The sequence below is a fragment of the Nycticebus coucang genome, chromosome 3, assembly GCF_027406575.1.
Source record: "Nycticebus coucang isolate mNycCou1 chromosome 3, mNycCou1.pri, whole genome shotgun sequence".
NCBI classification, from domain to species: Eukaryota; Metazoa; Chordata; class Mammalia; order Primates; family Lorisidae; genus Nycticebus; species Nycticebus coucang.
The window spans coordinates 72074921-72091399 of NC_069782.1; the positions used below are offsets into that span (position 1 = coordinate 72074921).

Genomic DNA, 16479 nt, shown 5'->3' on the forward strand with positions numbered 1-16479 from the left:
AAAAAAAAAAACAAAATAAATAAATAGGGAAAAAAGTCATCACAGATGGGAGGAACTCAAGACCCTAGAAGTGTTAAGAGAACAGATGTGTCAGCTACCAGCTGGACACACAGAGGACCTCTGTGGAAAGGGCTCCCCCTACAATCCTGTCCCCTTCTGGGGCTTGAGTCCCATCTCTGTAGAATGGGAACAGAACACTGCTCACAGCTGGAAGTCCAGTGAATGTTGTCATCTTGTGTCCACTATTGATCGTGAAGGGAGGCTGACCTGGACAGCTCCCCATTCACCTCACACACCCCCAGGTCAAGCCTGGGCCTTGGTGGTTCTCCCTGACCTGGCTGAGGCCACGTGAGGATGACTCAGAACTTCTGACCAACCTCTCAGGCCTGAGGCTGGGCTCTGCAGGGGGGATGGCAGTGTGGAAGCAGAGGCGGTCCCAGCTGCTTGCCAAATCGGCCTGGTGCCCTTCAGGGCCTGGCCCTCCTATGTGTGCCAGGCTAATGGTAGCAAAGGTAAAGAAAGAGGCCCTGCCTCCCACATTGCCACAGTCAGGATAGAAGTGACAGCCCAGTGAGCAGATGCATTTACTAAACACCTACTATGTGTCCAGAGCATCACGCAGAAGGGGATGAGAATCCCAGGCATAGAGGCTGAGGCTGACCATGGAGAGCTAAAGGCTGGGCTGGGCTTGCACACAGTGGCTAGGTGCTAGGGGTAGGGAGACCTACGGACCCTACTACTCCAGTGGGAATCTTGTGTGACCTCCAGTGAATCTTTGTGCTCTTGCCACTCACATCTGTCACACCCAGACACAAGCCCCCTTACCTCAATGATTTGCCTGGCACGATAGCCCATCCTCTCCATGTTCTGGAACCCAGAAGCAGATACAGAGGCTGGGACCTAGGTTTGGGAGTCTTGAGTAGTAGAAGAAGGCCTGGGCCCCCCAGGGGAAATGGTGATCCTGGGGCACCCCCGCCCCACTACCATCTGGTGGCTAGACTTGACACCAGCCCTCCTGCTTTAAAAACCCAGCTCCCCTGGGGCGGTGCCTGTGGCTCAAGGAGTAGGGCGCCGGTCCCATATGCCGGAGGTGGCGGGTTCAAACCCAGCCCCGGCCAAAAAAAAATGTAAAAAAAAAACCCAGCTCCCCAATTCCCTGCCGCCTTCTCTCTGGGCCCAGTCAAGGGAGGAGCCATCCCTTCCCCAAAGGAGCTCCTAGTCTGGGTTAGACAGAGCTGGGCACAGATACTTCCAGTGCTGTGGGGTCAGCTTTGGACCAGATATAGGTCTAGTGGTTCATAGCACCCTGCTCCACCAGGAAAAGTAATGTCAGAGAAGACTTTCTGGAGGAGGGGCTTTTTGAGTAGGGTTTTGAAGAATGAGAAGGAGTTCCCCAAAGGCTAATGAATATCAAGCGCCTAGTTTATCAAATACCTTTTGTGTGCTTGGCCCTGTGCTTTACCCCTCACTTGACTACCCATCCAGTGAAAGTCTCAGTCCCTGTGTTCCTGAGAGGAAACTGAGGCATGGCAGAGAGGAATGAGTTGCCCAAGGTTATCCTTCCTGGCTCATTTTAGCCCTTTCTCCACTGCTATCTTCGTTTTTCACCATCTTTGGCCTTTGATCTCAACCAGAAAAGGAAGGGAGGAATTAATTCTCTTGGGGGAAGATGGTCCTCTCTTAAGCTGCTGCCTGGCATTTACCACATAGTAATAAGTTTTTTCTCCAAGAAAACTACCAGGATAGGATGATGTCCCCATTTCATGGAACAGGACACTGAGGCTTAGAGGTGCCTCAGCTTCCCTAGGAGTGCCCCCAATCCTAAATACACCCCCAAGATTCGGCCTAGCCGTGGTCACTGGAGTGTTTACTTTACACTCAGGAGCCGGAGGGCGGGACCAGGAAGGCGGGGGAAGTCCGGGAACTATATAAAGAACGGTCCTGCAGCGACCGGTCAATCCAGGCTCAAAGTACAAGCGGTACAGTCATGCCCCGGCCAGGTCCGACGCTACTGCATGGCTCGCGGATGCTGCTAACACTGCAGATGGTACTGATGCTTTCGTGGCCGCCACCGGGGGGCGCCCTAGCCTTGGCGGAGAAGAGCCTCCCTGGCTCGCCGGGACCCTCAGACTTGCACCCCGACGCCTCCACATCCCAGGAGTTGCGGAAAGGCTTTGAGGACCTGCTGACCAGGCTGCGGATGAACCACAGCAGGGAGGACTTGAATGCCGACCCTGTCCCTTCTGTCCGGATACTCACCCCAGAATGTGAGTAGAATCTTGAAGACCCCTCTGACCTCCCCCACTACCACCCCCCACATCTAAACAGTAGTCCGGTTTCTAAGAGGTCCAAGCCCACCTTTGAGCCTCAGTTTCCCTATTTGTGAAAACGGTAGGAACATCTTGTACCCCACTCTTGGGTCTGACGAGGTAGCTGACAGCCTGGGTTGCATCCAGACAAGGCAGAGCTCTACCAACGAAGGATGTTAGAACCCGTCCCCAGATCGCATATAGGAATAGTGAAGCCCAGGGACGCCAGGCACTGTCCTGAATGTGCACAGTGCCTAGAGAACCAAGGGACCCGGTTGGGTGGGGGGAGTGGTACCTACACTGGACCGGGGTCAGAGTATCCAGGAGGAAGATGGGGAGAAGGAAATTGCATGATGGGCAAAACCTGCTGGAGCTGCTTCCTAATCTGATGCAATCAACGGTCACACACCGCTAAAGTCACATGCAATAGGTGCCCTAAGGGAAGGAAGGAAGAGGCGGGAGTATGCCCTCTACAGAGGGGTGCAGCAGGGGGGAGGAATGAGGTCTGTACACTAGGACACAGGAGGAGTCAGGCGGGGGAGGGGAGCACTTTTATCCTGCTCTAATCCCACCAGTGCCTGTGTGATGCCAGGTAAACCTCTTGCCCTCGCTGAACCTAACAACTGGCTTGAAGACCCTCAAATCCCAGCCTCTCTATCCCCCCCAACATTTCTACATGTACCAGCCTGTGGGGGGGGTGTCTAAGGGTCCTAGAGGTCAAGTTATCTGGAATAGGGGGCGGGGGTCTGGTACTTTTTATTTTTCAGATACTGAAAGGGAGAGCCAGACAGAAAAGACAGGGTAACTAACTGCTGTGTCCCACCCCTTTAGTAGGCCTTCCAAAAAAATGCTTTTGACTGCCAGGAGAAGAAATCAGAGCCAAGGTGTGAATCTCAGGCTCTCTAAATACCAGATACACATTCATTCCTTTAAGTATTTACTAAGCACCTACTGTGTTCCAGACAGAGATTGTGCCTGAGATTCTAGGAGGGAGAGGAATGACACACAGGAAGTAAAATAGGGTGGTTCCTATTTTAGGCAGGCTGGAGGGATGAAGACGCGGCAGCCATGCTGAGAGATGCAGAGAGCCCTAGGGGGAGAAGCTGTGGTCGCGGTAGCAGCTTGTGCAAAGGTCCTGTGGTGGGTTCTAGCTTGGTGTATTGGAGGAAGTGGGCAGCCCCCAGCTTCTGGCAAACAGTAGGCCTGTGGGTGACCAGCTTCCTTCTTTCTCCCTCTTTCCACAGTGTGGATGGGGTCTGAGGGCCACCTGCGCCTGCGCATCTCCCGGGCCGCCCTGATCGAGATGCTCCCCGTGCCCTCCCTCCTCCACCGGGCCCTGTTCCGGCTGTCCCCGAAGGCGCCGCGGTCGTGGGACGTGACGGGGCCTCTACACCGTCAGCTCAGCCTCTCAGGCCCCCAGGCTCCCGCGCTACACCTGCGGTTGTCACCGCCACTGTCTCCATCAGAGGTGTCGCTGGCGGCATCGAGATCAGCACGGCCCCAGCTGGAACTGCACTTGCGGTCACACGCCACCAGGGCGCGCCGCAAAGTGCGGGCACGCACCGGGGACAACTGTCCGCTCGGGCCAGGGCGCTGCTGCCAACTGCATACAGTGCGCGCGTCGCTCAATGACCTGGGCTGGAGCAGTTGGGTGCATGCGCCGCGGGAGCTGCAGGTGACCATGTGCGTCGGCGCATGCCCGAGCCAGTTCCGAGTGGCCAACATGCATTCGCAGATCAAGGCGAGTCTGCACCGCCTGAAGCCGGACTTGGTGCCTGCCCCATGTTGCGTGCCCTCCAGCTACAGCCCCATGGTGATCATGCAGAAGACCGACACTGGCGGCGTGTTGCTGCAAACTTATGACGATCTCTTAGCGAAGGACTGCCACTGTGTCTGAGCGACCCTGCTTTTCCACTTGGGGCACCTGAACAAAGGAAGTGACCTCAGTTTTCCTTGCCTGGAGAATGGGCCCATGGGTTCTGAGAACCCCAATTCCTGTCCCACCATTGCCTTCTCACTCCTGCTCAAACTGTTGTATTTATAAGTCTGTATTTATTATTAATTTATTGGGGTTGATCTGCTTGGGGGCAAGAGGGTTGGTCTGAGGGGATGTATATTTATTTAAAACTTGCAATAAAAAGAAGCTGTTTGAAATACCCTTGTGGAGTCCAGGATGGGCCTGGTTTCAATTTCCCCTGGGAACCTGATAAAGGAGGGAGTGGAAACGTTGGGGGCATGGGTGGTGAAGTGTACTTGGGGATGCCAGGCAATGAGAATGTGCTGTGGCTACAAGGGCACAGCCTCAGACATCTCTGATATTCTCGTTATGTCTTGTGTTTTGGTTTGTTTTGAGATTGGGTCTTGCCCTGTTGCCCAGGCTGCAGTGAAGCGGTGTCATCATATCACACTGCAGCATCCAATTCCCGGGCTCAAGAGATCTCCTGCCTCAGCCTCCCAGGCAGCTGGGCAACTGGGGCCCAGCCTTCTTTCTTTCTTTTCTTTTTAAGAGACAGAGTCTCACTTTATTGCCCTCAGTAGAGTGCTGTGGCGTCACAGCTCACAGCAACCTCCAACTCCTGGGCTTAGGTGATTGTCTTGCCTCAGCCTCCCGAGTAGCTGGGACTACAGGCGTCTGCCACAATGCCCAGCTATTTTTGTTGTTGTTGTTTCAGTTTGGCCGGGGCTGAATTCGAACCCGCCACCCTCCGTATATGGGGCTGGCGTCCTACCCACTGAACCACAGGCACTGCCCCTAGCCTTCTTTCTTTTAGATCTCAGCTTCCCTCCATCTTTCCTTGCTCAGAGCTGTTTCTGAGGCAAGAGGAGACTCTGTCTCTTTCTCCTTTCTATGGTCTTTCCCCACATGGAAGTCACCTCTCTAAACACAGGCAGCTCAGAGCCAAGTCCATGTGCAATCAAGGCCTTATTTTGTGACACTGCCCCAACCTAGAAGAGTCCCATCACCCCTCCTGTTTGTGGCACCTCTTTTCACATTAATGATGCTTTTTTTTTTTTTTTTTTGGAAACAGAGTCTCACTCTGTTGCCCTGGGTAATGTGTCATGGCACTACAGCTCATAGCAACCTCCAAATCCTGGGCTAAAGTGATCCTCTTGCCTCAGTCTCCCAAGTAGCTGGGACTACAGGTGCCTGCCACAACATCCAGCTAATTTTTCTAGTTTTAGTAGAGGGGTCTTAGTCTTGCTCAAGCTGGTCTGGAACGTCTGAGCTCAAGCAATCCACCTACCTCGGCTTCCCAGAGTGTGAAGATTGCAGCTGTGAGCCACTGCTCCTGACCTATGCCTCCATGCTTTTATATAAAAAGAGCAAGAAGAAATAAATAAGTTGTGGAAAACATTTTCATGTGCACCACATCTCCCACGTTATATATTCTTCCCATTCAGCATCCTGGAATTCCTGAGATATGCTGAATACACACACACACACACACACACACACACACATCAACCTGCCCATCCACACTTAGTCTCACATAGACTGACAGGGCTTTGAGTGACATAGGACCTTCTTCCAGTAGTGAGGTATGCCTGCTAGAAATGCCACTACCCAGAAACCAACCTGAACAACTGCAAGTATCCCTAACTCGGCACTGAAAACACAGCAGTAACAAGATAGACAAAGAATCACCTCATGTATGGAGCTCAGTCAAGTGAGGAAGAAAAATGAGTATGTGGGGAAAAATGAATTCATGGAGAAGAGGGGGAGTGCATACATCCTAAGAAAGTGGCCAATGGCAGTACGAATTGTGGTGAGGGTTTAACCCAGGCAGTTCTTTAGGCATAGGTGATTTAGATAGTCAAGTGAGGGATCCTTCCTAAGGAGGTTATGTTTGACCTGAGACCTAGAGAAAGACAAGGCCTAGAGTCAGAGATGAGGGATAGGCATTCCGAGCAAATGCAAACAGCAGGTGCAACTGCCCTAAGGTGGGAACAGGCTCAGTGTCCACCAGCAAAGCTGTTGAAAATGATCCCCAAGGAGACCTCAAGATTGAATTACATACCAGGGCCACTGAAAAGTCAGCAGACATGTGCTTTTTTATACTTCTTGCACAAGCTGGTCCACCCAGCCTCCTTTTTCCTCCCCACTTCTCAAACTCCTACATTCTGCAAACTCCACCGCAGATTGCCCTTTTAGATGCAGCCTTGTTCTAACTCCTTCAGTTGTCTCCCTCTGGGGACCCTGCCTTATTCCTCCCTCCAGCCCAGGCTTGATTTCCCAGGACAGGGGGTGTCTGTGTCCAGCTCTGTCGCCCACAGATTAGAGGCTTGACAGGAGGTGGGCTGGGATTATTTACAGGAAACCACTTGAGGTGTGAACTTGAACAAACTCTTGATATACACGAAGGTCTAGCAGTAATTAACACTGCCTGAGGAAGAACCAGGGAGTCTCAGAGCAGGGTGGGAAGAGACAACACAGTGGTCAGGGTTGGATCATACAGGCCTCAAGCACCAGGCTGAGAATCCAGGGGCGACAGGGATTCATGGATGGTGCGTGAACACAGGAGGAGCAGAGTGCAATTCATGAGTTATAAGATCCTCTTAGGGCTGGAGTGAGCTGCCCTGGGAGTCAAGGCTGGAGACTGGGCATATGGGAAGGGACAGTGAAAGAGCGGAAAGGAGGGATGGGAGGCAGAGGGCAATTCAGAAGTCTCAGATGGAGATATGAGCTTGGAAGCCCAGGAGGAACCTACTCACCCTGCACCAGCAGCCTCATCAGCCCCAAAACATTTATTGAGTACCACCTGCACACCAATTGGAAGGTGACAATCGAGTTCATAAACTGACCCTCCTGTCCCTTTGTTGGAGGTTTTTCCTCTTCTTCCTCTAGCAGCTGAGAGTGCTGAGAAGCAGAGTGGAGACTGGAAAGGTCTGTAGAGCCTCTTGGGACCTCAAGGGTGGTCTTCTCCTATCCCCATTCCTCAGATAGGGGAACTGAAGCCAGAGAAGAGTTAGTGTGCCCCAAGGCAGGGACTGGGAGGAGGCTAAGTGGACATTGGGACATCACAGGCTCAGTGCCCAGGAATCACATACTCTTCTTCATCCAGCGGGGCTGGCCTAATGACTGCAGGTTGCAGTAGACAGGTGTGGAGGCCAGGTCGACACCCTCGTAGTTCATGTATAAGTCATTGTCTTCTGAAGGCTGAGCCCTGTGGGGACAGATAGATCAGGGAGGGAACGGGAGGGAGGAGGATTCAGGGGACAGGTACCTCATCTTTAAGAAAGTTCAGAGCGGGCGGCGCCTGTGGCTCAGTGAGTAGGGCGCCGGCCCCATATACCGAGGGTGGCGGGTTCAAACCCAGCCCCGGCCAAACTGCAACAAAAAAATAGCCGGGGTTGTGGCGGGCGCCTGTAGTCCCAGCTGCTCGGGAAGCTGAGGCAAGAGAATCGCGTAAGCCCAAGACTTAGAGGTTGCTGTGAGCCGTGTGACGCCACGGCACTCTACCAAGGGCGGTACAGTGAGACTCTGTCTCTACAAAAAAATAAAAAAAAAAGAAAGAAAGTTCAGAGCGGTCGAATCCACTCATAACACTTATACATGAAGAAACTGAGGCATGAGGCCAGGCCCTCCCTTCTCTGAGGAAGTTGAGGAGGGCAGTGATTTAGGGAAGAAAGTGGATTTTATGCTGAGTTCTGAGGACTTTGAACCCATGGAACTTTTCCTTCCTTAAAGTTTTTACATTAAAATCTAGATTTCAGTTTCCTCCTAAAAAATCAGAAACTCTGTCACATCAGTCACATGGACACAGTGGCTGGAGCCAAACAGTGTTTTCCCCTTTAGATGGAAAATGTTTTCACTAGGTCCAGTCCTCTGAAGCAACTGACTTTGTGGCCCTAGTATAAAAATAATCTCTGAGCCTCAGTTCCCACATCCATAGAATGGTTATCTAGTTATAGTAGTCAAGATGCCCCGGGGAAGGACTTTCCTGCCTACTGAATATCCTAACTCCATCCCTAGCTCTTCTCATAAAAAAAAAAAAAAAAAAAAAAAGGCCACTGTGGTGGTATCTATCAGTCATTCACACTTTAGTATAAATTGCTCTGAACACATAAGTGGTTGTAGGCAAATAGATAGGACTGAGATTCAGGGTTTGTTTTCTGCCTCTTCTGACTATGACTGGCTGTGTGGCCTCAGGCAATTCATTCACCTGGCTCCATTTCTGCAAATGTAAAGTCATTCAACTGTAGACACATTCAGTTCTAAACAGAGTGTTTTTGCAGTCCAGGTTCATGAAGGAGGCTGGTCAAGAAGCTTTGGTTGACAGGGAGGCAATGGTGAACATCCGAGCACAAGCTGCCTTACAGAATCAAGTGACTTAAACTCTTTACCACAGACCACTTCTGCTTTTGAGCTATGTTTGCATCTGCTTTGCATATTTTCTTCCTTCTGATTGACAGCTGACAGTCACTTGGCATGCATTCCACTTCCCAAACACAGTCATGGCTAACTACCCTTCCTGCTTGGATTCGTCTACTTCCTTCTACCCTTAGCTCCCACATCTTGCCTTTTAAAAAACCACTCACCGCGGTGTCTGTGACTCAGTGAGTAGGGCACCGGCTCCATATACCGAGGGTGGTGGGTTCAAACCCAGCCCCAGCCAAAATGCAACAACAAAAAAAATAGCCGGGCGTTGTGGTGGGCACCTGTAGTCTCAACTACTTGGGAGGCTGAAACGGAGGATTGCCTAAGCCCAGGAACTGGAGGTTGCTGTGAACTGTGACGCCACAGCCTTCTACCGAGGGCGACAAAGTAAGACTCTGTCTCAAAACAAAACAAAACAAAGTTCACATAATTTAAAAACAAAAACCAAAAAAACCAAACAAACAAACAAAAAAAAAAAACCATTCACACCATATTCTCTTTTTTGTCTCACCTCCCTGCCTTTGTACCCCACTGGTCTTGCCCCTTGAAATTCCCTCCACTCCTTTATCCAACCTGGCAAAGTTGAACTTATCTAAGCACAGCAAAATTATCAAGAGGTGTTAGGACTTCGTGGGGAAGAGGGCCACAGATGATCTCTTTAGCATCTCCTATGTGTCATGGGGACGTGGGGGGCTGGCCCCATTTTATAGAGACAGAAATGGAGATTCAGAGAGAGCCCTGAGTCACATGAGATCTGAGCCCATGCCACTGCCCACAATTGCAGAGCACCCAGTCTGCCTCAACTACTTGCCTCCTGTCTCTCCATCCTTAGCAGCACAGAAATTGTGTTTCATGAAGAGGAAGCTTGTCACACATAAGAACGTGCTTAATTCTTACTCCAACACCCTTAGCAAAGGCTATTATTATCTTCATTTTACGAATATAGAGACTGAGGCTCAGAGCAGTGAAACTACTTGCATAAGATCCCACAGCCTGTATGAGGCAGAGCTGGGATTTGAACTCCAGCCATCTGGGTCAGGAGCCTTGCTATTAAACACTATAGGCAAGTGTCTGTGGGTCACTCACCCATGTTCATCCCACTGGTTTTGAGCATCTGGCTGACCCACGAACATGTTCTCATAGTCTGGTGTGGAGAGGCGGCATGGGGCAGCCACTTGGGAATTGGGACTGCAGCCCCGGCTGCTGTACCGTGGCTGCACACCAGAGCTGGGCCTGGGACCATCCCGAGCAGCCAAAGCTTTGCTCAAGTCCTGCCTTCTGGCCACCCTGAGTCTCCAAAATCTCCAGGCCAGCAACGGGCCAGCGATGGCAAATCCAAGAAACAGACATGCACCTGCTATAACTGCCCCAATGGTTGCAGGGGACAAGCCAGGGGGACAGCTGACCTCCAGGAAGGTGGAGAGGTTGTGCCAAGCACGAGTGGCTGTGTCCAGGCACTGCAGCGGCGGGTGGCCAGAGCAGTTGTCTCGCCAGACCTCATGCCAGGATATCAGAATGCAGCTGCAGTCAGCCTTCAGGTCAAGGCCACAGCGTGCAGCCAGGGCTCCATCCACCCGATCTAACCAGTTGTCTGTCACATTTAGGACCTGCAACTTCTCCAGTTGGGCAAAGAAGGTCAGTGGGAGCTCGTGCAGGTTGTTCCCAGACAGATCAAGGAGGAGAAGATTGCTGGCCCGCAGAGACTGGTTTTGGGGCAGGCTCACACCTTGACCACTGAAATTCAGGCACATAGCATTGAACTCCCTCGTCCAGTCCACATCCTCCGAGGTAACATTGCACGAATGTCCCTGGCTGCCTGGATCCTGCAATAGCAGCAGCAGCAACGGCAGTAGCAGCACCCAGGCCAGGGCACCCTCCATTCAAGCAACCTAAGCAGAGACACAGGAATTCAAGCCCTGACCTCAGCCCTGTGGTCACCCTCACCCTCACCACATGTGTTTATTGTTATTTACTTTTGTTTTTTATAGCTCAAAACAGCTTAGGCCCTTTCTGAAATGGTAAAATGTAGCCCTTGTCTTATTGCCCCTCGCTGGTTGGGCCTCAGTGTCCCCTGTGGGGAATGGGTACATAACTTCAATGACTAGTAGACTCGCAAAGCGAGGTGGAGAAGACATGGCCCAGTCAAGTCGTTCTGCATTTCCCAGATGAGACCCTTTGGGACTCACATTGACCACACATTTTGGGCGGGGCCATATGCAAATAAATGGTTGCCATAGAAGCACCCCTCCCAATCCCCTCCGCTAGCTGTTCCTCTCGGAACAGCGGGGTCACTGCGGAGTCCTGGAATGAGGTGGAGTCCCCCTGCCTCTAGTTTACAGCCCCTGCACAGGCCCAGATCCTCGCACCTCTGTCCTACCTTTCTGGTCGCACTGCCGCACCTTCGCCTGGGCGGTGCTGGAAAGCTGGGGAGGCAAGGGGCTGTGTAGTGGCTCAACAGGACGAGGGGGGGTCACAGCGGCCAGCACCCTCCGCAGATCTGCTATGGCCTCGCACTATCACTAGGTTCTGCACCCTCCAAGTCAGGGGGAAGAGGAACTGGCGGCTGGGTGGAGTGAAGAGGGGAAGAGTGAAGACACACAGACCCGCCCCCTGCATGGCCTCAAGGTTCTCACGCTAGGGGGAGGGGCTGCCCAGGATCCAGCTTCCCTCTTGCTGGAGCCCACTGACTGCCATCTCATCAACTTACATCTTCACTTCCGCTCAGTTAACTCCCCGTCCTACACATTAATTTATGCATTCAACAAACATACACATGCTAGACCCCCAAGAGACCTCAGCCCTGGTCAGAAAGTCCTCAGGGTGCATCCACTGTTGGGACACAGACACCCCCTGACCCATGCAGTCAGGGAAAGGCAAGAGGAAGGGACAGGGTCTTCCTGGAAGACTTCTTGGAGGAGGAGTAAAGGTATTAGAATTGGGGCTTTAACATATGAGTAGGAGTTTTCTGAGGATTCTTGAAACCTGTCACTGTTTCTCCAAGCTCCTAGGATCAGACTGAAGACTCAGAGCTTGAGCTCATCAGGCACAATGGCACCTCTGTGCTGGAGGGGACTAAAAGAGGGCTTCTTGGGGGAGGAGATGCTGAATCTGGGTCGTAGAAGATGAATCAAAGCAGCAGACAGCAAGGAGCTCATTTGCAGGAGCATAGGACCCAGTGGCTTGAGAAAACATAGCTGGCTAGGGTGGTGTGGTTTTGAGTGACTGCAGCAGAGAGGCCAAGAGGCCAAGGGGAGGAACAAGTGTGTGAGCAGGGGACAGCAAGTTTCAGATCACAGGCTGGGACTTAGGGCTTTATTCCCAGGATCTTGGACAGCCAAGACAGGTGTGTGACCAGAGGAAGTCCCCTGTGTTAAAATCTCCCTTCGGAGTGAGCCTGCTGGCTGGAGGTGGACAACTCAGAGAGGAAGCTGTGGCTTGAGTCAGACCCAAAGAGTAGTGACAAAAGTGAGATTGAGGAAGCATGTGCTTCAAAAGAGTCTCAGCCACACCAGGTCCTTCTGGTGTCAGACAGACCAGGTTCAAGCCTATTCTAGCCAGATTCGCTGTGCAATTTTAATTGCTCTGAGCTTTAGTTTACACTAAATAAAATGGTTTGCATGCTAAAAGGCTTCTCCTGGATACTGGGAGGCTGCAAGCCCACCCCATGACTTCCCCTTTGCTCAGCCTCTGCCCTTGTCCCCAAACTTGGAAGAATGGTCAAAGGTTTTGAATGGAGACTTTGAAGAAAGAGCTACAGATTGCACTTTTGAGTAATGTTGCAAACAATGCATTCAAAGATGCTCATTCCTAATAAGAAAACTGAAATATCACGACAACTCTGAGATATTTATCATCTTTCAAATTGGTAAAAATCCAAAACCATGACAACATTCTGTGCTGGTTGGGCTGTGGGGAAACAGGCCACTCAGGGTATTGCCTGGGGAGCATCCCTGGTACAGTCCCAGTGGCGGGCACCCTGGTACAGGCTACCACAATTACAAACTCATGTGTCTGCTGACACAGCAAGCCCAGTTCTGGAAATCCTTCCCTAAATATTTGCATGTTGGCAAAGTGATGGGCAAAGTGAATTGATGACTGACTAAAAAAATGTGGTTCATCCACACGGTGGAATATTACTCAGCTGCAAAAAAGCAGGAAGATATGACACCTGCTACAATGTGAGTAAGCCTTGAAACCATGATGCTAAGTAAAAGAGGTGACACAAAAGGCCACATAGTGGGGTGGCGCCTGTGGCTCAGTCGGTAAGGCGCCGGCCCCATATACCAAGGGTGGCGGGTTCAAACCCAGCCTCGGCTGAACTGCAACCAAAAAGTGGCTGGGCGCTGTGGCGGGCGCCTGTAGTCCCAGCTACTCGGGAGGCTGAGGCAAGAGAATCGCTTAAGCCCAGGAGTTGGAGGTTGCTGTGAGCTGTGTGATGCCACGGCACTCTACCGAGGGCCATAAAGTGAGACTCTGTCTCTACAAAAAAAAAAAAAAAAAAAGGCCACATAGTGGATGATTCCATTGATATGAAACGTCCAGAACAGGCAAATCCATAGATACAGAAAGCAGATTGGTGGCTGCCAGGGGTTGGGGGTGGGTGGGTGAGGAGTGACTGCTAATGGGGATGGGGTTTCCTTTTGGGGGAATGAAAATGTTCTGAAATCAGATAGAGATGATGGTTGTACCACATTGTCATATACTAAGTGCCATTGATGGCCAGGCACAGTTGCTCACACCTATAATCCTAGCACTCTGGGAGGCCTAGGCAGGTGGATTGCCCTGAGCTCACAGGTTTGAGACCAGCCTGAGCAAGAGGGAGAACCAGTCTCTAAAAAAAAAAAAAAAAATAGCCGGGTGTTGTGGTGGATGCTTGTAGTCCCGGCTACTTGGGAAGCTGAGGCAAGAGAATCACTTGAGCCCAAGAGTTGGAGGTTGCTGTGAGTTGTGATGCCACAGCACTCTACCAAGGGGTGACAAAAGTGAGACTCTGTCTCAAAAAAAAAAAACCAAAAAACTCAGTACCATTAAATTGTGCAATTTAAAATGGTAAATTTTATGTTACATGTATTTTACAGAATAAAAACAAAAGAAAAGACAAAAGCCATCAAAAAGACTTTGAAACAATTCATTTCAGCATAGCTTATTATATGAAAAAAGAAAATTATCCAGGTGCAGTGGCTCATGCCTGTAATCCTAGCATTCTGGGAGGCCGAGACAGGTGGATTGCTTGAGCTCAGGAGTTCCAGACCAGCCTGAGCAAGAGCTAGACCCCATCTCTACTAAAAATAGAAGAATTTGCCAGGAGTGGCTCGGTGCCTATGGCTCAAGTGGCTAAGGCACCAGCCACATAAACCTGAGCTGGCAAGTTCAAAACCAAACAACAATGAGGGCTGCAACCAAAAAATAGCCGGGCGTTATGGCAGTCACCTGTAGTCCCAGGTACTTGGGAGGAGGAGGCAGGAGAATCACTTGAGCCCAGGTTGGTTGCTGTGAGCTGTAATGCCACTGCACTGTACCCAGGGCAACAGGTTGAGTCTCTGTCTCAAAAAAAAAAAAGAATTAGCCAGGAGTTGTGGTGGGGGCCTGTAGTCTCAGCTACCTGGGAGGCTGAGGCAAGAGAACTGCTTCAGCCCAAGAGTTTGAGATTGCTGTGAGCTATGGTGCCATGGTACTCAATCTCAGAGCAACTGAATGAGACTCTGTTTCAAAAAAGAAAGTAAAAGAAAAGAAAAGAAAACAGAAAATTGGCTGTGGTGGGAAGATTGCTTGAGCCCAACAGTTTGAGAGCAGTCTAGGCAACACCCTGTCTCCACAAAAAATAAGAAAAAATTAGCCGGGTGTGGTGGGCACCTTTAGTTCCAGCTACGCAGGAGGCTGAGGCAGGAGTATCCATTGATCGCAGGAGTTGGAGGATGCAGTGAGCTGTAATCATGCCCCTGCACTCCAGCCTGGGTGACAGAGTGAAATCTTTTCTCAAAAATAAAAGTAAAGGCGCCAGCCACATACGCCAAGGCTGGGGGGTTCAAACCCAGCCTAGGCCAGCTAAACAACAAAGACAACTACAACAACAACAGCAAAATAGCCAGACATTGTGGTGGGCACCTGTAGTCTCAGCTACGTGGGAGACTGAGGCAAGAGAATTGCTTAAGCCCAAGAGTTTGAGGTTGCTGTGAGCTGTGACTCCAGAGCACTCTACCGAGGGCAACATAGTGAGACTCTGTCTCAAAAAATAAATAAACAAATAAATAAAAATAGTTTAAAGAAGAACTGGAAACAACCTAAGGATTGGTTACATCCCTAACAGTGCACCTCTCCTTGGGGGTGCCACAGAGTCATGAAAATAAAATTATAGACATCTATGATCCTGCAAGGACAAACGCATTCATTTTTCTCCCTAAGCCTTTATTAAGCTCCTCAAGTGTGCCAAATACTGATCCAGGGACTGCAGATACAGTTGTGAGCAAAATGGACAAAATCTCTGTCCCCGCTGGGGCTCTTATTGCCATTGGAGAGGCAGGCAACATGTAGGATCCCTCAGGAAAATATATAACACAGGTGGTGGGAATGGTGCAATGGAAAATAAAGGAAGAAAATAGGGAGGCAAGGAGGCTAACACCACCCAGGCTGGAGTGCAGGGGCATCATCACAGCCCACAGCAACCTCAAACTCCTGGGTTTGAGTGATCCTCCTGCCTCAGCCTCCCAAATAGCTGAGACTACAGGTGTGGGCCATCATGCTCAGTAAATTTTTCTTTTTCTTTTTTTTTTTTTTGCAGTTTTTGGCTGGGGCTGGGTTTAAACCTGCCACCTCCAGCATATGGGGCCAGCACCCTACTCTGTTGAGCCACAAGTGCTGCCCTAAATTTTTCTATTTTGTAGAGACAGTGTCTGGCTCTAGTGTCAAGCTAGTAGAACAACTTTTATTTTTATTTATTTATTTATTTTTGAGACAGAGTCTCACTCTGTCACCCTGGGTAGAGTGATGTGGCATCACAGCTCACAGCAACCTCAAACTCTTGAGCTCAAGCGATTATCTTGCCTTCCTATTTCATTCTTCCTCTTTAAAGAAAAACTCTTAGTTATCTCTGATGACAAAATTAAGTTTTTCTCCTCTATTTTTAAAGCCCATTACAGTTTTTATTTATTTATTTTGAGACAGAGTCTCACTGTGTCACCTTTAGTAGAGTTCTGTGGCATCACAGCTCACAGCAACCTCATACTCTTGGGTTTAAGTGATTCTCTTGCCTCAGCCTCCCAAGTAGCTGGGACAACAGGCACCCGCCACAACACCCAGTTACTTTTGTTGTTGCAGTTGACATTGTTGTTTTAGCAGGCCTGGGCCAGGTTCCAACGTACCAGCCTCAGTGTATGTGTCTGGCACCCTACCCACTGAGCTATGGATGCCACCCGTACAACAACTTTTAAATGATAAGATCAAGGAAGCCCTTAGATAAGAGAAAACTTCCTTTATTTTTTTGAGAGAGTCTCACTCCATTGCCCCATGCTGGAGTGCTGTAGTGTCATAGTTCACAGCAACCTCAAATTACTAGGCTCAAGTAATTCTCCTGCCTCAGCCTTCCAAGCAGCTGAGACTATAGATGCCCACAACAATGCTTGGCCAGTTTTTCTATTTTTAGTAGAGATGTAGTCTCGCTCTTGCTCAGGCTGGTCTCAAACTCCTGAGCTAAAGCAATCCACCCACCTCAGCCCCCCGAAGTAAGAGAGAACTTCTTAGTAAGGAGGGAGGAACATGGGTAAAGGTATCCAGGACCAACAAAGGTCCTGCGGT

General features: G+C 50.4%; 2 protein-coding genes across 2 annotated transcripts; one reads left to right on the forward strand and one right to left on the reverse strand.

Annotated features, from left to right (window-relative positions):
• Positions 1–1936: 1936 nt before the first annotated feature.
• Positions 1937–4457, forward strand: GDF15 (growth differentiation factor 15). Its single transcript, XM_053582357.1, has 2 exons — positions 1937–2267; positions 3554–4457. The coding sequence occupies exons 1-2, from the start codon at positions 1988–1990 to the stop codon at positions 4204–4206; spliced, it is 933 nt and encodes a 310-aa protein (XP_053438332.1). The 5' UTR covers positions 1937–1987; the 3' UTR covers positions 4207–4457.
• Positions 4458–6772: 2315 nt separating this feature from the next.
• On the reverse strand, positions 6773–11251 carry LRRC25 (leucine rich repeat containing 25). Its single transcript, XM_053582358.1, has 3 exons — positions 11066–11251; positions 9775–10577; positions 6773–7474 (listed from the first exon to the last, which is right to left on the reverse strand). Exons 2-3 carry the CDS (start codon positions 10566–10568, stop codon positions 7351–7353), a joined length of 918 nt encoding a protein of 305 aa, XP_053438333.1. The 5' UTR covers positions 10569–10577; positions 11066–11251; the 3' UTR covers positions 6773–7350.
• Between the last annotated feature and the right edge of the window lie 5228 nt (positions 11252–16479).